The sequence below is a fragment of the Lipotes vexillifer genome, unplaced genomic scaffold (genome assembly GCF_000442215.2).
Source record: "Lipotes vexillifer unplaced genomic scaffold, Lipotes_vexillifer_v1.1 scaffold31, whole genome shotgun sequence".
Classification (NCBI taxonomy): Eukaryota; Metazoa; Chordata; class Mammalia; order Artiodactyla; family Lipotidae; genus Lipotes; species Lipotes vexillifer.
This window is the reverse complement of record NW_006792454.1, coordinates 2,073,245-2,096,236: the sequence shown is the minus strand read 5'-3', so window position 1 is coordinate 2,096,236 and position 22,992 is coordinate 2,073,245. Positions and strand designations below refer to the sequence as shown.

General features: G+C 35.3%; 1 protein-coding gene across 6 annotated transcripts in view; it reads left to right on the top strand.

The window, feature by feature from the left end:
- The window catches only part of NFIB (nuclear factor I B), a 452,552-nt gene that overhangs the window by 395,549 nt on the left and 34,011 nt on the right, over window positions 1-22,992 (top strand). For 3 of the 6 annotated variants that reach the window (XM_007465640.1, XM_007465641.1, XM_007465639.1), the window contains exons 7-9: window positions 14,748-14,882; window positions 18,726-18,910; window positions 22,964-22,985. In XM_007465640.1, coding sequence (XP_007465702.1) covers window positions 14,748-14,882; window positions 18,726-18,910; window positions 22,964-22,985 — 342 coding nt within the window. The remainder of the gene's footprint in view (window positions 1-14,747; window positions 14,883-18,725; window positions 18,911-22,963; window positions 22,986-22,992) is intronic. The other 3 variants (XM_007465644.1, XM_007465642.1, XM_007465643.1) reach the window with 1 other exon arrangement.

The following is a 22,992-nucleotide window of genomic DNA, read 5'->3' as shown; positions in this document are numbered from 1 at the left end:
CTGCTGAACAGAAATATAAATTTTTATTATTTATGGAAAAAGTTTCTTCACAGAAAATAAATAATGTAAATCAGGTTATGATGGGACTGTCTCCATGCCCAACTTACTTTTAAGCATTATGAGAAATAAATCTTTACACAAAAATCAATAAATTGGTATGTTAGCAAAAACTAGCACTACTTAGAGGTGTACTGGAATGTAATTACAATTTTAAGAGTAGTTTAAAAATTTATACTGGACTCTCAAATAGGCAATATTTAGGCATCGCATTCTGGTTGCCATAGGTACCAGAAAAAAGCACTATTTAAAAAAATTTACAGTTCTGTCGTACAAATAAGTCTTCAGCTAGTTTTTCTGAAGTTTTAATATATTTCCAAGCCCTAGAGATTTATTTGTGATAAATTTGCAAATGTTCTCATTAGTAATAGAGTCTTATATGTTGTGCTCAATTTTAATCTGCACTTTATAGAGTTCTGTAAGGATATGGTATTAAATAAATAATGAATTAAGCCAAAGGGCTCAAGGGAACACTGAGGGCTAAAGAGTAATAATGCCAGCTTAGTATCATGCATTTAATCAAGTATAGGAAATAAATAACAGTCAGTAGAGTGTGGTGACACGGATAGAACCGGAATCAGAGACCAGCCTTTCGTAAGTTTAAGAATGCTAGATACAAGAGCATTCAACCAAGTTTGGAAATTTTTATTTAAACCAAAATTTAAACTTTTTTATTCATAAATGAGTTTGTAGAATATTTAATATACTACTGTGTGCTGTGAATGTGAATATCCATGAGTGGATATTGACTGAATATGTATTAAGCTTGCAACTTCAGAACCTTTTTTTCCCCATCTAAGAATCTATAGGGAGATTTAATCCTACATTCAGACTCTGGAAAGCAGTGCTCTATCCCAAACTACAGTCTGACAAATGATAAACTCTCAAGGTTTTTCTAGCTGTAGAAGTTGGGTGAATGAGCAGCTTTCACAAATAGTTGAGTAACTACTGACATTAAATGAAGTCCTAGAAAATGGCAAGGAAACAGCTTGGTAATCTCCTGGAAGAATGTTTAAGCTTCCTTTGGGGACCAGATAGAACACCAGCAATTCCTTACATTCCTAGAGTTTGTATCACAAGGATTAAATATCAAATGTTCAAATATCAAATTTTGAACCAGACAGAATCAAAGATACAAGCGCTTTTGATGGATACGTGTGAAGAGACGGCTTGAATTTAATGTTTAAGTACAATTAAGGTTTTTTTGTTTAGCTTATTATTAAAAAATATATCCAAAATCAAGAACTTACAGTTCTTACAGAACTTGCAATGACTCTCCATATATTATGTCATCGGAGGGCAAACTCTGGGGATGCCTTCATCGTAGTGTATTTCGTTCTCTTCGGCTGCACTGCTGTCGTTGAAAAATCACATTATGAACATCTTTCAAACAGAAAGGAAGACAATACGTTGTTGGTGAAGGCTTTCATCAGAATTCCTTACCTTGCCTACTAATTAACAGATGTTGGTGCTCTTTTCATGTGTTCTAATCAGGAAGAGCATTTTGGATGGGACGCAACCTGTGTACATGCTAGAAGGGACAATACTACTTACTAGGGGGAAGTGATGCTCATATTTCTGTCCTCTGGAGCCTTAATGATTTGAAAATACAGCATTTTGTAGAAAAACCGTCATGGATAATTAGTTTGAAAAATATTACAACTTGCTGTGTGACACTGGCTCTCTAGATTGGTAGAGCACAGTCTAAATTAGGAAAGTGGAAAATCCATGGGAGACAGTGTGCTTTGTTATCATAGTGTACCATGAAAAGTTTCTTAGAGTGGTAAAAGGTTTTATTTCAAATCCATTTGCACATTAATTTCCTATTTAAGTTTATTTTGAAGTAATTTGGAAAGCCAGTTTCTTTTGAGTTATTATACCACCAATATCATATACAATAAGAAGTTGATTTTTCAGGGACAGAACACAGATTATTAGAAGCCTTAGGGGAGGCATAGTTCAAGCTCCTTATCTGACAGATAAGGGCGGACAGTTTTAGGGAGCTTCGTGGAAGATTCTGTTAGACCTTGTAGAACTAGAATAAGTGTAGAGGTGAATTTATGAGTTTTCAGGTCTGGAAGAATTGTCAAAACAAAATTTTAAGATGGTAAAATGTGTATCTTCTTTTTTTAAAAAAGCAACCTCTTAATATTTGTGCCATGATTAAGTTTTTGAACTAAAAAAAAAGGGAGACATGAGTGCTTTTGATGGATAAATGTGGAGAAGAGCTGGTTTGGATGCAGTGTTTAAGCACGATATTTAAAGTTTTAGAAAGCTTTTTGTTATAGAGAATGTCAAAAATAGAAAGAATCATAAAGTGAACTTCCATGTACCATTTTTTAGCTTTAACTGTTATCAATATTTTGCCCATCTTGTTTCATTCAGTATCTTCCAGTTTTTTAAGTATTTTAAAGTAAATCCCAGATAATGTGTCATTTTACTTATAAATACTTAAGTTTCTAATAGACAATGATTTTTATTTTTAATACTACTCAATACCATTATTAATTTAACAAATATAACAATAATTCTTTAATATGTACTGTATAACCCGTGTGCAAATTCCCCAGAATATCGTCTAGGTTGTTTTTTTTAAATGAAGGTTCCAAACAGATCCAATACCATATTTGTATTTTCAACTTGTCTTTAACCTATAATAGTTCTATTAACTATTTTTATATTTACTCACTTTTGTATATCATTTATTTGTTGAATAAGTTTACATAAGTTTACACATAAGTTTAAATCTTTTCATTCAACAAATACATTTAAATTGAGGAAAACCAGACCCTCCTGCCATTTGTGGCTACCATCTATTGAGCACTTACTCCCTTTCAGGATTGAGCTAAGACTTTACATATATTTTTCTTTTCAACCCTATTTAAAAACAAACAAACGTTTTACAGCTCATTAAGCTCATCACTACAGTGGTTAAGAACTTTGACATAGATACACAGATAAGTAGCAGTGATAGAATGGGAGCCCTTGTCTCTTCCACTCCAGAATCCACGCTCATTATTACTGTATATACTGCCTTCCAAAGAAGTCATTGTCGTGCTGTGTTCATGGTTTTGCAAACTAGTTACAAAACCTCTATGACAGTTTTTTTTTTTTTCCTAACACATATGAAACTTTACTACAAATAAATACATATAATAGCAGAAGGGTTCACAGACTCCAGGAATTCATGAGTGCAGTTCTTGGGCTAGACTCAGGTTAAGAATCTCTTTTCCTTTTAATAATAAGATGTTGTTAATAAATAATCCTAAAGCCTAGAATGTCTTTAGCTGAGGTGTGTGATATACATTCAGTTTAAATTGAGCTATGTGTGTCAAAATATAAAAATTATATATTTATTGCTGTCTATATATTTCTTTTCTATTCTGATTTTTTGCCATATGCCTAGAGCACTATAATGGTGATCAGGAAACTATCAGTATAAATAGTGGTATGGCCTTAGACAGAACACTTAATGTCAGTAAACTGAGTTTTCTCATCTGTGAGACAAAGTTGGTTAGTAAGGTTCCTTTGTGTTCTAATGTTCTGGATTTTAAATTAATTGAAGTCAGAGTATTTACAGATCTTTAATACTTGAGTCTTTGAGCTTTCATTAACATGAATCTTTTTGAAGACTCTGAACATTTTCCATTTCCTAAATTGTTTTTTTTTTGCGGTACGCGGGCCTCTCACTGTTGTGGCCTCTCCCGTTGCGGAGCACAGGCTCCGGACGCACAGGCTCAGCGGCCCTGGCTCACGGGCCCAGCCGCTCCGCGGCATGTGGGGGTCTTCCCGGACCGGGGCACGAACCCGTGTCCCCAGCATCGGCAGGCAGACTCTCAACCACTGCGCCACCAGGGAAGCCCCCTAAACTGTTTTTTAGATGTTTATTTTAAATGCTCTTGTTTAATAACTTGATAATTGGCTGTTTCGCTGCTTGGAGGCATCATATGTTTTGCCTTATACCTGAGGAATGTGCAGTTCTTACAAATACAAGCCCTGTCCTGCACCATTCTGGTACAACAAATGATTGAGAGAGATTGAGTTATTATAACAGAACATTGTTATGGGATCTGTGTCTCCTACTTTGAAAATAAATGACTCAGCCAGACGGCAACATTTATATTTTTTCTAAATGACTAGGGATATAGCAATAGGAGACCATTATCCTGTGACAATATTCTGTTTCATTGACATTATCTCACAAATGTAATTGGTCCATTACCAAATAGAGGTTTTGTTACTGATCAATTTCACGTGATTTCTAAAACCATTAAGATAATAAATATGCCATGATAGTAATTTCATTGACAGCATGTTCTTTTTTTCTTCCTTTACATTTGTTAAAGGAGAAATATAGATTTAGACTGAACTTAAAAACTACAACTTATACCAGTTTTGACTACTTTTCCATTAAAAGAAACGGAATATTGTGCAGAGTAATCATATTTGCATTGAGCTGCCAAAGTGACGACCTTAAAATTTTCATGATTTTTTTTGTCTGCTACACTAAACCACATCAAATCATAATTGTTCCTAAGCAATTAGTTTACTACCGAAGTTTAATGATTTTATTTGAAATAAGTTCCAGATCATTTCCAGGACTTTCCTGTAAATCCTCTAAAGTAACACATCAGTAAAATCAACCCTAACCATTACCAGCATGTATAATAACAGCATTAGTAACAACCCAAACCTTGAGATGTCTTGTAGCATAAATGTTGCTAAATGCATGGCTTTTCCCCAAATGTTCTCTAAAAAGTCATCTGTAATCTTGTTAAATTAGAACTCTTCCAGTATCTTTCTGACTTTTACAGTTAAGGTTACGGTATTGATTTTATTTTATAGTCCATGGCTCTCAGATGCTTAACACTAATAAGCCTCTATAGCCAAGAGGTTCTCCCCAGAGGCATGGCGAATAGCAGCTATTTACCTATGCCAATATTTAATAAGCATCTAAAATATACTCCAAATCTTGCATAATTGTTTGGTGCTTTTCCTCCTTTCAAATTAGATTTTCTGACATTACTCAAGATAATTTATCATCGTCTGTCTGTTGAAATGAAATGGACAAAAGTATTTTGAAGTGTTTTTTAAAAATAAGTTTTCATTTATTCAGTATTCACTCTTTTAGCATTGTTCTTCATTATTCAAGGCTTTTTTTTTTTTTTTTTTTTTAAATGTCTCAGGAAGGTGTTCATGAGCTTCAAAGGGGTTTGAGCTTTAACTTGGTATTGGGTGTTGGTGTAGCCTGGAGACTTTTTTTTTTAAATAGAGCTGTGATAAACCGAAGCTTGTAGAAACATGCTACTTACAGGCTTGGGTTGGAATATACTATATGGAGAGACTTAAATTATCACAAAAGGTTTCAAATTGTTCAAAGATGTAGTAATATGCTTGTGTAGTTAAGATTAAATAACTCAAAGATTAAAGTAAGAATTTTCATATATTTAACATGAAGACTACCATATTTTCTGTTTTCTCCTTTGAAAAAGAACTGATTTCCTTAACAGAAAAGATTGAGAAATCTAATTGAAGATGATATCTTATCTCTTCTTAATGTAGCTTGCCGATTTTCCGAAGTTATTTTAGAGTGTGATAAATATATATATATATATATGGAGATACTTTCTTAACATGGCAGCTAATTATTTTTTGAATCATCTGGCATCATCATCAAACTACTGTAGTGGGATTAAGTCCATATGTCTTGTCATAACATTCAGAGCTTTTTGTTAACTTGGAGCGTGTAGGAAGGACTTATTCACATTTGCCACAGAATCATAAAATTTTACATCTAGAAGAGTCCTTAGAAACAGATATTCAGATATTTCATTTCAGTTGTGTTCTCAAAAATATATTGTTTTGCCTTTAGCCAACTAAATTGCAAATGTTACATTAAAGCGTTTCCTTTTACATTTTTGTAGCATCCAGTATCTAAGACCAGTGAGGCATTTCCTTCTTAAAGCATAATGTCTGGCACAGTATCAAGATCCTGTGTTGTCCACCCATCACTGGGAACTATTTATAATATTCTATGGACCTACAGGCAGTATTTTTTTCTCCAAATACATATTTTACCATTTTTTATTATAAAAGTAAACATTATTTGTGGGGGATTTGAGAAACAAATTGTCAAATATAAACAAGAAAATAAAAGTCACCTGTAATTCTATCATATGGAGAAAACTCATGTTAATATTTGGATATATTATATGCCAGTCTATTTTCTATTTTTTTTTCTATGCATATCCTGTGTATTCTATGTCAAGTAAAATTTTTGCACTAAATTGGGCTTATACAATATATGCTATTTTGTAAATTCTTTTCTGTTTTTTTTTTTTTTTGGTCTTTTATTTATAATATAATAGCATGTTACCATGTCATTCAACTTCCACTTTATAATGCTGCATACATAGTATGCCACCCTTTGGCTATACCATACAGTTTTGAAGGTCTGCTTTACTTGTGGATGTTTAGATAGTTTCCAAGTTTTTGTATAGTTAATAAAGATACAGTGAACATCGTTGCATACAAATCTTTGTACTTAAATCTGATCATTTTATTCCTGTCTAGTTCTATTCATTGTCCCCGGTACCTGGCATATTGTCTGGCACTAAGTCACCAAATACATAGATGCTCAATGAAATTTTGTTAAAGGAATAAATACATTCCTACTGTAGATTTCCTGAGTTAAATATTGTGTCCATTTCTAAGGCTTTTGATAAATATTGGCACAAAATCTGGAAAGGTCTTATCAATTTATATTCTCACTAGCAGTGCCTGAGTGGTTTGTTTAACTCCACCATCATATCCATACTACTTAGACACAGCACATGGCTCTATAAGCAATTTTGAAGCATGTCCTCTGAAATACATTTAAAGAACAGTGAATCTGTGGCCTTGTGACTCTACCCATGCACCTGTTTTCTGTCATTTATATTTCATTTAAACCATTGGGCATCACAGTACATCTTTTCTTGCCAGGAGCTGAGAGAGCCCCATTTTATTGTGAAGGAAATGGGAAAATGGAGAGGGTACCTCAGGGAATACGCAAAGCTTTCAAGTAAAGACACCTACTTGGTCTCTCTCCTTTCTTGTCCTACAGACTCACTCCCTCGGGGCACTTCCCCACATAGGTTCCTTTTTTTTTTTTTTTTTTTTTTAACGTCTTTATTGGAGTATAATTGCTTTACAATGGAGTGTTAGTTTCTGCTTTATAACAAAGTGAATCAGCTATACATATACATATATCCCCATATCTCCTCCCTCTTGCGTCTCCCTCCCACCCTCCTAGGTGGTCACAAAGCACCAAGCTGATCTATCTGTGCTATGCAGCTGCTTCCCGTTAGCTATCTGTTTTACATTTGGTAGTGTGTATATGTCCATGCTATTCTCTCACTTCGTCCCAGCTTACCCTTCCCCCTCCCCGTGTCCTCAAGTCCATTCTCTATGTCTGCGTCTTTATTCCTGTCCTGCCCCTAGGTTCTTCAGAACCATTTTTTTTTTTTTAAGATTCCATATATATGTGTTAGCATATGGTATCTGTTTTTCTCTTTCTGACTTACTTCACTCTGTATGACAGTCTCTAGGTCCATCCACCTCACTACAAATGACCCAATTTCATTTCTTTCTTTGGCTGAGTAGTATTCCATTGTATATATGTGCCACATCTTCTTTATCCATCCATCTGTCTATGGACACTTAGATTGCTTCCATGTCCTGGCTATTGTAAATAGAACTGCGACGAACATTGTGGTACATGACTCTTTTTCAGTTATGGTTTTCTCAGGGTATATGCCCAGTAGTGGGATTGCTGGGTCGTATGGTAGTTCTATTATTAGTTTTTTAAGGAACCTCCATACTGTTCTCCACAGTGGCTGTATCCCCACATGGGTCCTTTATCTACAGGTAAAACTTAGGAAAGTAAGGATCAGTATGGTTCCCCACAGGGAAACAATAGAAATAAATCCATCAAAGCTCTGGGCCGGGATCTTCTGCGCTTGGTAATTGCAGTATTTTTCATAACACTTATACAGTTATCAATAGACTCTCCTCTAAACTTTCCTCTCCTGCACACAGTTTACTCCCAGGCAAAAGCAGAGGAAGAGAGGCCTGGGTCTCTTTCAGTGCTCAGTTGGCAGAGTCATCCTCCCTGCCTTCTCCTTGTCCTCTGGGCACAGGGCCCAAGCTGTTTCCCTGTCTCAGGACTGACTCTGGATTTATGGCCTGAAGTAAAAATATCAGATTTCCAGCTCCTGAACTCGTCCCACACACCAGCTCTAGTAGCCTCTCATTTATTATCTCATGTATTATAAAGCGCATTATTATTTTATACAGATGGGTCATTCCTTTTTCATGTTGTCATCCAACTTTCACACCAACATTTTAATGGAAAGCAGAAATTCCCCAGTTTAGCTAACGTTCGCTTGTCAGTCTGTTTTGTGTTGCTTGACAGAGTTTCAAGGGAGTAACGGGCGTGTTAACCACCTTTGCCTTCTTCCAATGAGTTTGGTCTCTGAAGAGCTTTTCTATATCGAGTTTTTATAAATCTATAAAGCTCTTTAAAATCTAGAGAAGTCTAAAACCTGTAAAAAATAAAGAAACTTGGAAAAACTGTAAGGGGTATTAAGTTAGTAAGACTTGTCAATATAATAAAATCTTGTCAAATCCTAGTCACTGGACTCCCTAAGCTAAATGTTCCTACATATGCACTTTTCTTCTTTGATCTGTATCATGCTCACACCAAAGGACCAAAGTTTCATTGCACCTTGAGTTTTCTTCTGCAAAAAAAGAATCCTGTAACACCTGCTCAGCAGCATGATAATGTAAAAAATAAGGAAGACATTTTTAACAATGATTATAGCTTTATAAAGCACCTCATAATAAAATATACCTTAACATTAAATACTGGAAAATAAGAGAAGTCAGCAAGTGGTGATTTGTATCAAGAGGGTTCTTTTAGACTTGTTTACAAGTATGACATGTAAATAAGAAAGACAACTTAGGAAGATGTAAAAGGATTGGAATTTTAAAAGATTTTCAGGCAATTTGCTTCTTTGTTAACTAGATAGAAATGTGTTTTTCTAAGTCATAGGAATGGCACAGTTAATATATTTTAAGGTAGTGTTATGCTATGCTGAAAAGAACAGCTTCATAGAAATTCAAGAATTCTTGTGTGCTCTTACATAATTGACTTCAAATAGTTGTAAATTGTAAGTGTCATGTAGGGAAGAAGAAAAGGAATTTTTTTTTTTTTTTAAAGAAAATGATGTGTTTTCTACGTAGGCGATAGAAATTCGATTTGTAACCTTAATCCACTGAAGCATATTGGAAAAGCTAACATATTGCTCTCCTATATGTGAAAAAGGAGCAGGTGCCCCAGACAGGCAGGTGTTGAGGTAGCTGTTGGAGCTTGCCCTAGATCACTAGTTGACTTCAGTGAAGTTCTACTAACAGGTGGCTAACTGATTGGAGTGTCATGTGACATTTATCCCGGGAGCGACTTGGATGACAGGTTGCTACAGACTGAGGAAGGGGTCTTTGCTTTGATGAAGAAATTGCCAAAACTCATGTCTCATTAGTGTTTCCTAAGGTTCTTTGGAAGTGAACAACCGTTTAATTAAGGGCTGACGTAAACACGTTTCTGCACACTTTCCCTGCAGCATTTTATCACATTAGAATTGATCAAAATTGTTGCCTTGGGCTGACTTGAACAGATATACATCTGGAGCGCCATTTGTGCAAGCTGCCGACTAGTCGAGTACATACGCTGTGTTTCACAGCAATGCTCTTCCTTTGTAGATGAAATTACGTTGTTGGGAGATGAGTTGATCTAACTCTTTATTTGCTTAAGCCTTTATCTCTTTGAAGTGTTGCGGTGAAATGAATGACACATCAGGGCTTAGGATGTATGTATGTCAGAGTGCCAAAAAAACTTAGAGTATGGCTAGTAAAAATTATGTGATAACTTGGCTTTTGCAAAATATTTATTTAAAGGCATGTGTAAGTCTAAATGAACTGACTTATATAAGTAACCTACATGAACTTTTTCTTACATGGTAGTTTTCTATTATGTTTTTAACTATGCAATTGGTTTCTAAAGCCATAGCTAATTGTCCAATTATAAATCTAAACATGGGTGTAGACACTGAAGACGAGCACCATCAATGTGAATCTCCTTTAAAAAGACAGTGTCTCTAATTTTGGGCCATTAAGAAGAATCCTTTCTATAATCCAGTATTATCACACTTGCAATTATTTAATGAATTTTTGTATTTAATGTCTGTCCTTTCCGCTGAACCGTAAGCATCACCAGGACACGGAGCAGGTTGTCTTGTTTAACATCTTGAACTTGATGCCTTTCCTTAGTTTCTCACACTTATTAGAAGCTCAGTGACTGATTTTGTATTCTCTCTTTGCTTTACATTCAGTTCCTTCTCATCTGGTGGTATCTATTCATGCATCATACGTTTTAAGATAGACTGACTGTGGTTATTTCACTCATCCTACGCTACTGGTTATCATTCCCCCAGATAGCTTCTTTCACATGCAAGAGATTCTAAAATAAACTGCCTAGACACAGTGTCTGCTCCACTTCTTGTACCTTCTTTTAATCCTAGATTTTAAAAACTTCTTTTCCTGAGTAGCGTGATCCTGTCCTCCACATTTTTTTTGTGCCCTTGATAAAATCATCTGTAGGAGGTAAGCCACTAGTCAACTTTTTTACGCATACGTATAGGCATGCTATGGATATAACAAGTACAAAATAATAATGAAGAAAACATCAAATAATATAAGACACAATCATAAGATCATTAAGGAAATGTAGACCGCCAGAATTCTTTAGGAGGGATTTCTTAAAGAGAAAGTAAGTCAAGTTGGTTCAGTGGATAATATATTGTTCTATAAATGAAATAAGAGGGCAGAAAAACAATTTTCCAGCCCAAGGGACCATCCTATGCTAGGAAAGGCACAGAGTTAGAAGCACATCCCTTCGGGCCCCCCTTCTCCTACAGGAGGCCATAAACAAATTAGCTTAAAGTTTAAATAAAATAGAATGATAAGGAAAGATTAAAGTAAAAATGTGGTACCATGCTAGATGTTAGAATGAAGAAGGTATCATCCGAAGGAGATGATTCCAACTACTGTTTTTATGATGAACCACGATGAGGAATGTTTAAGAAAGAGAAGAGACAGGAAATTCTTAATGTAACCATTTAATCAAATGGGCCGAGTTGGGGATTGGAAAAAAATAGAGCTTTTGGAAAGTTTTCCCTTTGGCAGTCAATTCATTTATATAGTGCTGCTTTCCAAATCACATTTGAATTTCTTTGCCTGGTTTCAAGCTTTCACTGTCCTCTGCTTCCCCCTCCTCCACCACCAGCAGCTCCTGCCTCCTTCCCACCAGTAAAAACACCAGCTAATCCTTTTCTTATCATCTGGCTTCTCTCTGCAACTTCTTTATTTCATGTATTACTCATCTTATGCATTGATAGTATGTATTATTATTCAACTTATTGTATATTTATATATTATTCAGCTTTATTGTTATTCAGCTTACTTTCAACGTAATCTTTTTATGTATGATTCTTCCTGCTTGAAGGACATTAGATTGTGAAAAGCATGACATTTGTTTTTCTCCACGGAAAGGTCACGTAAAAACATCTTTCCATCTATCCACCCCTCAAACATGTTTTCTCTGTAGCATACTAGAGCATTAAAAATAGCAACGATATCATTTTTCAGTTTGGCATGAGGTCTATTGGACTTCAGACATTCAAAATAAAATTAAAATAAAAACAATGCAAGCTTGATTCATGCTTAAAATGCAATAGCTAGAAACTCTACCCATATTTCTCCCAGATAATTGACCTTTTATTTTTATTACCTCTTCAGGCCAGAGTTTTATTTTTTTCTTTGTGAGGGTGTAGGGGGTTCATTTTATGTCACCTTAAGTACTTAGTGCCTTGTACAGGCTGTATAGCAGTATATTTTTATTGATTAATGAGCCCAAGGTTAATTTCATTTAGTGGGAAAACAAAGGCAGTTAAGCCTACTTTCCAATACTTCCATTCTTTATCTGTTTCTTAAAAAAACTGTTTCACTATGGACAGTGGACCTTCCATTCTTATTTTTACTTACTTTAAGATAATTTTGTTGTTTAAAAAGAAGGCAGTTTATGGTCCCTTTTACAATTTGAAGATTGAATTTTATTTGGTTTCTGCAGTGTTGGCCTCTGTAATTCCTGTGTGTTTTGAACATGAAGGTACCATTATTATTCAGTGTATGCCTAAAGAGAACTAGAAAATAAATGGACCTGTAATAATTACGCAGTAAAGCCAAGTGTATCATTTTGACTAAGAAATTGCAAAGGCTTCGTTTCTCAAAAATTACATAATCACGTATATTGTTGAATTTCTCTGTACAAACACCCCTGATTTATATGCCCTTTTTTTAAATTTTTCTTTTTGAGAAAGATATAAGGAAATGGTACACTCATCAAAGTTCTGATAGGTTAGTGACAGCCAGTTAGTCACAAATTGTAGCTTACGGCTACAAGTACACCTGTCATTTTTTTGTAGACTATGATGTCTACTGTAGTTACAGTAGCATATGTATTCTTTACATGCCAGTGTGCTGAAAACATATTTAATTTTATTGGGTGCCTTTACCAGAGCTTAGGTAATTTTTTAAATGGTAAAACAGTGGTAACTAGTTTCTTATATTAATAGCACCATGAAGTTTTTCTCTCATGTCAAAAACAAAGTTCTTAATTAAAAATGCAAATTGTATATATATTTTTTATGTGTGATAAAGTCTTGGGGTTTTTTCTTTTAATAAAATGTTCTTTTATGAGGAGAAATATGAAAATATTTCTTAAACTGAAATATTTACAGGTGAAATTATATGATGCCTGGGATTTGCTTCACAGTAATGCGGGGGGAGGGAGTATAGATGGGGTAAAGATGAAATAATTGAAGAAGCTGAGTGATGAGTACTGGAGAAGAATCCATTATTCTTCCGTCTACCTGTGTATATATTTAAAGTTTTTGATAATAGAAATCTAAACTTCATGGCTCATGTGATCTTTGGAACACTTTACTATACATTTATAAACCTCTGTAAAAATCAGCATTACTCTAGGTGTTGGAAAAAGGGCACATCTCTCCTTACCAACTGGAGGTCCCTCCTGAATTCCGTATTCCAACTAGCTGTATGGTACAGTCTCATGGTGGTCACCCAAGATGATGACTTTCTAAATTAGTTATTTATTGAATTGGGTTAATTCTGTTGAAATATCTATTATTGCATTAGCTCTATCTCTACTCTTATTTCAAGTCTCATATCTGTCTTTTGGCAGTATTAAATATTTGTGGGATGAATGAATGAATGAAGCCCTGAATACTTCTCCTGTCACAGCACTCTTTATAATTCCTTTTTAACTTGTCTGTATCCCCTGTCTAGATTTCAAGTTTTATAGAGGCTGAAGCCAAATCTAGGTCACAGTTGTGTCCCCAGTATCTGGCGTAGTATCTGGCCTACACTAGACCTTCAGTAAATATCTACGGAATGAATGTAGTAATTAATTTATCTTCTTAAGTGGTATCCAGGATTACTGTCTTTATTTCAGCTAATTCATCCTCCATGTAGTTTCTGGAGGGATTGCTCTACACAGCAAATATGATCCTATTTTGCCCATCAATAGTGTTTTCTTATCAGGGTAAGCATTCAGACATTTATACGTGAAATCTGAGACCCCTCATTGTGTGGCTCATGCCAGCTGTTCGCTCCCTCTCTCTCATCTTTGTATTTCACCACTCCACAGACTATGTGTAGTACTTACATATTTTATGCCCCCCTCCTTTGGAACATTTCCTCCTTCTGGGAATGTCACCCCCATCCATGTTTTAAACATGGTGTCACTGGGGGCGCCATGGGGAAGCTGAGGTGATCACTGCCCCTGTGCAGTGAGGCTGGAGAAGCAGCAGCAAACGCCACAGCACCTCTGCTCTCAACACACTTTCTCCTTCTCAACTGCTGACAACCATTTTCTTCTTACCATTTTTCTCTTCTCTGACCATGAATATCCCCACAGCAGCAATTACTTTTTTATTTTTTGTAACGTCCTCCCTTTGCCTGGCAAATAGAGGAACCCAATAAATATTTGCAGAATGAACATATTAAGGAATGTCTTTTTTGCTAAACAAGTAATGAGTTTTCCATAAAAGATGTTAAATCAGTGATAGATTATACTTACCAGCATACTCAAGGGTTGTTTTTCACATTTGCACCAGGTTTTCTCTATTTTTTAGGTCGGTCAAAAGACAAACCCCTGAATTGTATACATTTAAGAATGAGATGCTGAGGTTAGAAAAGACCTTGATGTGAACCAAGGGACCGAGGGAAACATGATGCTTAGTTGTTCAGAAGTTCAAAATTTATTTAGTAGTCAGAATAATTCCGATGATACTGTTAATGAAGCCTTGGGTTAGCTTCAGTGGAGATTGCTTCTGACAGATATTTCAAAGCTCCGACGTAGCTGGGTCTTTGACCCTCAGTATGTATTTTGTAAAAGAGCAAAAAGTACAAAAATCATAAAATGTTGGAAAATGAGATCTCTTACTAGGTTGATGTGAACCTTGTAGCTTAAGAAAGTTGTAAAGCTTGGGCTTTCCTCTCTCTCTCTGCAGATATGTCTTCTCCGACTACTATGAAGAAACCTGAAAAGCCATTGTTCAGCTCTACATCTCCACAAGATTCCTCCCCAAGATTGAGCACTTTCCCCCAGCACCACCATCCCGGAATACCTGGAGTTGCACACAGTGGTAAGGAGTTTCAAGCGTAGAAGAGAAACTTCCCTCTTGTTTGCAGAGCCTAAACCCTCAAGGATGGATCAAAACTCTGTCCTTATAGCTAAGGTGACCTATTTTCTCAACCAAAGAGGGAGGGTCGTAATCTGATCCAAAAAATTTTTATTAATATATGAGGAAAGATTTTAAAGCCATACAATTAAATAGCATCTACATAATGTATTTTTAAATTGCCTGTATTGGAAAGATTACAGTCACAAAAGATAAGAAAATATATAGTTATCCTAACAGTAGCTTTCAGGTTGGTCCTAATTTTATATATTTTACTAAGAGAAAGATGGAGTTTCAAGTATGCTGCTGAGTTAGAGTATTTCCAGCAGCATTGATATATAGACACTATTTCCATAGATACTATTTTCTCTACAGAAATCAATGTTTTAGCTACTTATTTGGGAGTAAAATTAATCAGAAAAATAAAAGAAGCACTTTTCTTTGACAATTATTTCATATACATAAATCCTTCCTGTGGGCTAGTACATTTGATATTATGTTTAATATCATAATTTAAATAGGAAAAAGAATCCAGTATTTCACATTTATACTTTGAGGAACAATTAATGTGAAATCCTCTTTCAAAATTGAAAATGAGATATAATTCATAAGCAGTACTCCATGCTTTTTACCTGTTGCTCTTAAACCCCAGAAAGGGGTAGTCTGAATTTTAGGTGGAGAAAGTTTATTATGTAAAAAAAAAAAAAAAAAGTTTATAGTGATACTCTTATTGCTTTAAATTTATGGTGAGACAACTCTTTATTCTTCAAAAAAACTGAATCTAGCTTTTAAACCTTTATTCAAGGGATATGACATCTGTTTATAATAAAGTTCTTAGCTTTTGTCTATAAATATATATTGATATGTATTGTCCCTATACTTAAAAATGCATGGCCTTCAATGCTATCATTAAGACAATTATAAAATTAAGAGAAGAATATACAAGTCAGCTGTGGTATATAAAATTTTTTACATTTATTTATTGTACCACTAAGACAGATGAAAAAGATCAGTAACTATTTCATACATTTGTAACGTTGAGAATCTGGGCAAAATTAACTTAGAAGTCAAATCACCCATTTATAATGATATCTGATTAAAGTGTTCATATTTCTAATATTTGGAAAAAATTCAACAGTGCATTTTTATATAATAAACCATGAGAGATCTAGATAAGCCTTCCACCTTTGTCCTTTACCATATATATGTTCAATATGTGATATATTAGGGCCTGTGGCAGACACCTTATCATGAGAAACAGTTTCTGTCCTTAAAGGGCTCATGGCATAGTGGGGAGAGAGAGGGACCATATCATCAGCCAGGCATCGAGTATGAACAGGATTACATCCTTGGAGGAGGATTAGATGCCTGGAAGAGGTGTGTTCTCAGCTGAAGTTTGAAGAGTGAGTTCACCACAAGAAGGAACAAGCCAGGGGGGCGGTCATTTCAGGCAGAGCGGATAGCGTGTATCAATGCAGTAGAGGTCATTGCAGCAAGGAACTGCCATATGTTGAAGGATCCGCAAATGTTGAAATGTGCCCTGAATAGGAGAGAGTGGCCAGAGATGAGGCCAAAGAAGTGGAGCAAGACTGGGTCTTAAAGCACTTGAGGTCTGTACAAACCTGTGAAGTTGTTGGGATTTTATTATTGAAGCAGTAGGGAGCCATTTAAAGATTCTTAGCAGAGAAGTTCCATGATTTAAATGATACTTTAAAAAAAAATTATTAATTTGAGACTATACAGGATATATTGGAAGGAACAAGACTGGAGGAAAGAAGGCAGTTAGGAAGACTTTGTAATATCTAGGCAAGGAATACATAAATGTACACGTATGCATGCATGTATGTATGAGTTCTTTCATAATGAAGGGAAACATGTTTTGCCTTGTAGTTTGCTTTTCTTTCTTTAAAGGACTAGAATGACTTTTATTGATAAAGTAGCCATTTTTACTTTCATTGGGAATTCTGCATTCTATCTAGTTTGTATCAGGCCAGCCAGAGCTTATTGGAGCATAAGTACTTGGGAGCCCAGAGATTTGAGCTCTGATTTGCTACGTACCAGTTCAGATCAAAAGAGATCTCTTCCAAAACTACTGATGCCAAATGATCTTAAAGCCCAGAGGAGCCATGATGGAGCTATGTATATATCCTCCAAGGGTTTGTGTACAGATATAAGTAAAGACCGTGGTTAAATTGAGCTGAGATTAAGAGCACTTCAACACTGAGTCAAAAGATGTGCAATTTAATTTAGGCGTTGGCATTTTCTTAAATTATACATTCAAGTGTGTATACTTCTTAAATAAAGTAGTATTTCAACAAGGAGTTTTGTTTTAAGAAATATGTGATTGTTCTCTGAAATGCATCCCTTTGATGGCGGATGCTCAAACTTCAGTGTGTGCAAAGATTACGTGGGGCACTTGTTTAAAATGCACTCTCTGGTGCCTCACCCCTGGAGGTCCTCATCTGGTAGGTCTGTGGTTAGGCCCAGGAATCTGTACTGTAGCAACAATCCAGAGGATTCTGAGTTCCCTGGACATTCAGGGAGCAGAGTTGTGACCATAAAACTGAGTTTATGATTCTTCTATGATGTACATTTTAAATTTCTTGTATCTTCTGAAAAAGCTTTCTTTGGGGAAGAAATGGAATATCCCTTAAGGGTAATTTTTTTTGTACATAATTACAAAGCTGGAGATAAGTCATTCCAGATGATTTTCATTTATAGGTCATGGAAGGAATTTATTTTTCATATTGTTTGCTACATTGTCTCGTAAAACACTAAACATTTATCATATAAATTTCCTATGATCTGGATCAAAATAGTAAATAGAAATAGACAGTTAATCTTCACTTCTATATATATTGGTTGATACTCTTAAATTGTACTTATGTAAAGTACAAATTTAACATTATGGAGATAATGATTGTGCAACTGTATTCTTTCCCCATTTTTAAACTTAAGCATTATATTTTAAAAACTAAATAATAAATTATGATCACACTAATTTTGAAAAATTATAGTAAAATTAAACATGTACATCACGTATGTTTTGTACATTATTTCTCTTTATAAAATATGTGATTTATGGGTAAGTTAATATGCCTATATAAAAGTTTAAATTTGCATTTCTGAGGGTTCTGTTCTTGGTCTTATCTCAATAATGTCTTTTGAGCTACATGTAGTAAAAGTTAGAGTAGGAAGAAAATAGAACTCTTGGTTTTAAAAGGAACCTTTTCACTAAAAAAAAGAGTTCCCAGGTTTATGTTCAAATATTCCAAAGCATTTATACAATGATCAGGTAATTGTTCAGGACATTACTAATTATTGGCTTCCCTTCTAAATAATGCAAAATATTTACTTAAAATTGGAGTACACTTCTGTTTTGAATTTTGGTAGAAAATGTGTGGGTCCCCTGCCCTCTACTTAATGCTGTGACTTGGTCTGTACTTAGGAGACAAAGACTTTTTAATCAAAGAATGTGTTCTGATGGGAAATAACTTTGCTTAAAGAAATATTTTATGAATTATTGGCTTAACCTATAAAAGAGAACCTTCTTTTTTTTAAACCATTCATAGATCTAGAAAGCAAGATTGTTCGTTCCCTAGACTGGAGGTGATATCTGTGTGGGCTTAGCAGTCCTGGCATAGAGGATAATAGTAAAAGACTAGCTTATTTTAAGAGAGTTTGGTTAAATCAGAGGGAGGAAATGAAGAGTCTTCGGTTGTATAGTTTCCCAGGATTCTGTAGGATTGGGACGGAGCAGTATGGCCAACAGCTAATGAGTCCTCTTTCCTTTCCTGTCTCCTGCAGTCATCTCAACTCGGACTCCACCTCCACCCTCACCGTTGCCATTTCCAACACAAGCTATTCTCCCTCCAGCCCCATCGAGCTACTTTTCTCATCCAACAATCAGATATCCTCCCCACCTGAATCCTCAGGATACTCTGAAGAACTATGTACCTTCTTATGACCCATCCAGTCCGCAAACCAGCCAGGTAAAAATGAGAGAGAACATAAAATTAAAGCACAGGTCTAACGGTAAGCCCTGAAGCTTACTTAGACAATGTGTCTGGCAGGACAGCAAGCTTTTGAAATCCATCTTCAGGAAGTTTCTTGGTGACTCACTAAGTTTTTATTGAAAGGTGGCTGAATGACAGGTAGGAAGTGTGTTGCCCCAAAGGAAGGGGCACATTTGTGAAGATGTTCTTGGTTTGATGTTTTGGGATTTTCATTGAGTGAAGAGAAAGTTAATGCAGAAGGTCCACTGACAAAAATGTTCTGAGCTGGAGTTCACACCTCTGAAATACCTGGTTTGACACAGAGACAAAGTGCTTATTTCAGGCAGAAGCGAAGTATGAGCTAAAATAAACACACACAAAAGACCTTACAGTTGTATTTATAGACCAACTATTAGGTATTAAAATAAGCTTTGGTAATGTAAACATTTTCAGTGTTTGATGACTACTTGAATATTCTTTGCTCAGACATGACTATGTTTCATAATGAGTGACATTACCAGAAGTCTTTTTTTTTTTTTTTTTTAATTTTTATAGTGGTAAACACTGTGCAGTGGCTTTAAGGATTCTTTGTATAAGTGTAGTGACTCATGTGCCTTCCTCATTCCCTAAACATGTGGTTTCTCCTTTGGAGAGGTCACTTCATGGGGGTTTGGTATAAGAGGATTTTCCACAATCAAGTAGACAGTCTGCCAAAGCTGGGTCTATCAATCATCGTAATATCAAAAATCTGTAATGTAATTTCGATCTTATGGTCTGGTATTTGGCTCTGCTATTTTACCTCCAAGACTCCTGTCCACTTCTTATCACATTTTTTAACGTTCTGCGGGATTTTCATAAGTGTTCTGTCATTAATGCTGTTCATTTACTAAAATGCCAGTAAACAGTATGTGCATATTAATTTAGAATTAACAAAGAAAGATCTGAAAAAAAAATCCCTTTGGTCTTAATTTAATTGTTAACATGGAGCAAAATGGTCCCTTCTGATTTTTTTTTTTTTTTTTTTGTGAGTAACAACATGTCCAGCACTATTTGGGTTACTTAAAATTAAGTTACCTGTACGTTTAGCTCCATTGACTAGTAATGCTAAACTAAGTATACTGTTCTTGAATTTTGAATTTAAAGTTAAATGATTTGTATTTTAGAAGAAAATGTTCAAATGGTGTAGCACTTTTAATGACTGTAATAATAATTACTAGGTAAAACAGTAGGATCTTGGTATATCAATTTAGAAGTAAAATTTGCTGTCAGAGCATGGATTCAAAAGTCTCAGTTCCATAGAGCATTTTGCTAGACTCAGCTGGGAACAGTGCACACAAGGTCTGATTTTAATTTGTGTAGAATTTCCATGAATAACAAAGTCTAATTAAGACATCCATTAAAAGTCCTTAACGTTAATTCAGTGTGGAAAATCTTAGAGTTCCATTGGATTTTTTTTTTTTAACTGATGTCTTAATTAGGCGCTGTTAGGGGAAAAATTATGCAAATTAAAATCAGGGCCTTAGTGTTCTGCATTTCTTTAATTATTCAGTGCTTGTTTTACGTATATTTCAATTTCTTTATAAGTTAAGAGGGCATGTTAGGTGATAATCTGCCTATATTGTTCTCAGTTTTTCTTCATATTTTCAAGGTAAAGACCCAGCTTCTGAGAAGCATCTTACTCTCATCTCAATTAACAAAAAAAATTTCCTCTCAGGATTTTGTATAATATGAGCAATGTACTATAAGTAGGATAATCCTTTCCTAATGCTGTTCATCTTCAGATAAGATGTCTCTCTTTTCATATCTACAATGTGAAAGTTCATCTATTAGCAACCTTAAAAGACAAGCTTTATAGTGTAGCTTCATCTGTTTGAACCAACAGAAAACTGAAAAGAAATAACCCTTCCATTCTTCTGACCCTGAGTTTCAGGAAAGTTGTCTATATTGGCTTGGGAATTCTTTCTTTGTCACTTTCACTTTTTTTAAATGAGAGAAACATCTGTTTGTTGGTTTATGTCGATTCAATTCCAGTAGACCCAGTAGACAAAGCTTGCAGGGTGGGCAAGGTAATATATTTGGTGGCAGCATTTTCTTGACAATATTGTTATTTTTCTCTTCCATGCTCTCAGGTAGGTACTGTCAAACTGTTTTGGTGAACACAATATACAGAAAGGCTTTTTACCATCGAATGTACCACCAATGATAAAACATGATCACTCTTTTTTTCTTGGGGGAGATATATAAAGCAGTCTTTTGCAGTAGTCGCATAACCAAAAGTTGATGGTCTTCTTTAGAAACAAATTGCTTTTTCCCTTTGAAAGGAAAAGTGGGTCTTTATTATAAACTGCAGAGTTGTTTTTGCAGGAACATTATATCTGCTTTGATGTTTAACTTCAACTCAAAACCAGGTAATTTGCACTTCAAAATAGGACTCTTGATATTCACCTTTTTAGCTCTAAAAATCAGGAAAAAATGAGTACTTGTTGACCTGTTGTCAACTGTTCCTTTCCAGTATCCCCCAGGGCTGTACTGATTTTGACTGTTAAGTCGAGCAACTGAGATGCTTTGTCCTCCCCACAGCAGTTTGAAGATTAATTGCATTGCTGCTACACCGATTAGAGTGAGACAGTCATGCTATTTAATGGAATATTTTAAATAAAATTAGTCTAAGATATAAGTCTCTCCTAGGTCTCCATAGGGGGAAAAAAATCTGGTCAGTTTTCCTGACTTAAATACTTAATTTACTCATGATGAATATTCAGGATATTCAAAAGTTCATTTTCTTTATAGAATAAATAATGTGGCCTCTGAGGCACCCAACTAAGACTTACTTCATGTCTCTAAGTTCTAATAGTTAAGTGTTCTTAGCTGTTTATCTTTTTCTTTAAAGAAATGTCTACTTGTAATTTATGTGCAGGCATTTAGATAAATATTCTGTTTTATTGCTTTTTTGACTTTAAAAGTGGTACAGATTATAAAGACTAAACATTTGTGGAGAACACCCTCATAGCAAATTGTTGTGTACATTATGTACTGGTGAATTCCAACATGAGCATAATTAAAAATACCATTCTCTGTCTAGAAAAATACATTCCAGTATTTCTTCAAACAGTGTTCCCTTAGAATTTTGTCTCCCACTATGGACACTATTCTTGTACTGGGGCTAAAACTCAGGTAATAATATCTTTTCTATCACTGCCTAGCGGATTTTCTCTTTAATTCTCACAAATGTCAACAATCACCGTTCTGTGTAACTCTCCATGCCCAGCAATGGAAGAGTAACTCAAAAAGCAGAGTATATTTGATTACGCTCTGCTTCACTTCAGCACATTTTAATTTACGTTGGAAATCTTTTATTTGTAGGTGTAGGGTTGGACCTAGTTCAGCTTTTTATATCATTGTGTGGACCCTGGAATTTTAAATGTTGAAAATATCATTCTACCTGCTTATATTAGTAAATCGTCACAAGTCGAGTGGAGATTCTAGAATCAAAATTGCCTGATGTGTGTTTCTGAGTGCACCTGTGTGTGAGCAAGGGCTAGCATTTTTGTATGCCAAAGAATAGGCCTTGACTATAAATGATGGGAATTGTTGAGTTTGACGCCTTTGGTCCCCTAGAAATTCTTGTCTCCCTTGTCTCGGTGATATCATCATTTAGGTAAACTTTGTGTTCTAAAAGCCAAAAGTGACCATGAAGAGCAGATAAGAAGGTAGCACTGATTCTAATTCTCACTAGCTCAGCATTGAAGTCTCCACTTGAGTTTTCTGTCCAACTCAGTGGAAGGATCAGTTCTACCTGGCTCTCGGGATGTTGTAAAGATGACTAAACCTATATAAAGTGCTTTGAAGCTGAAGACTTTCTTTTAAATGCTGCTGCTTCTTATGATTACTAACCACTGACGAGCCTCTCTGACTCAGATCTGAGAGAGCTTGTGTGGCGGTTGCACACAGCACACGGGGTCCACTCAGCTGTGTGTGCTGAGTGGAGTTGTTGGACGAGACGACTGCCTTTTGGAGTGTTTCACCCGGCATTCTGTTTTTGTTTTGTAGCCTAACAGCAGTGGTCAAGTAGTAGGGAA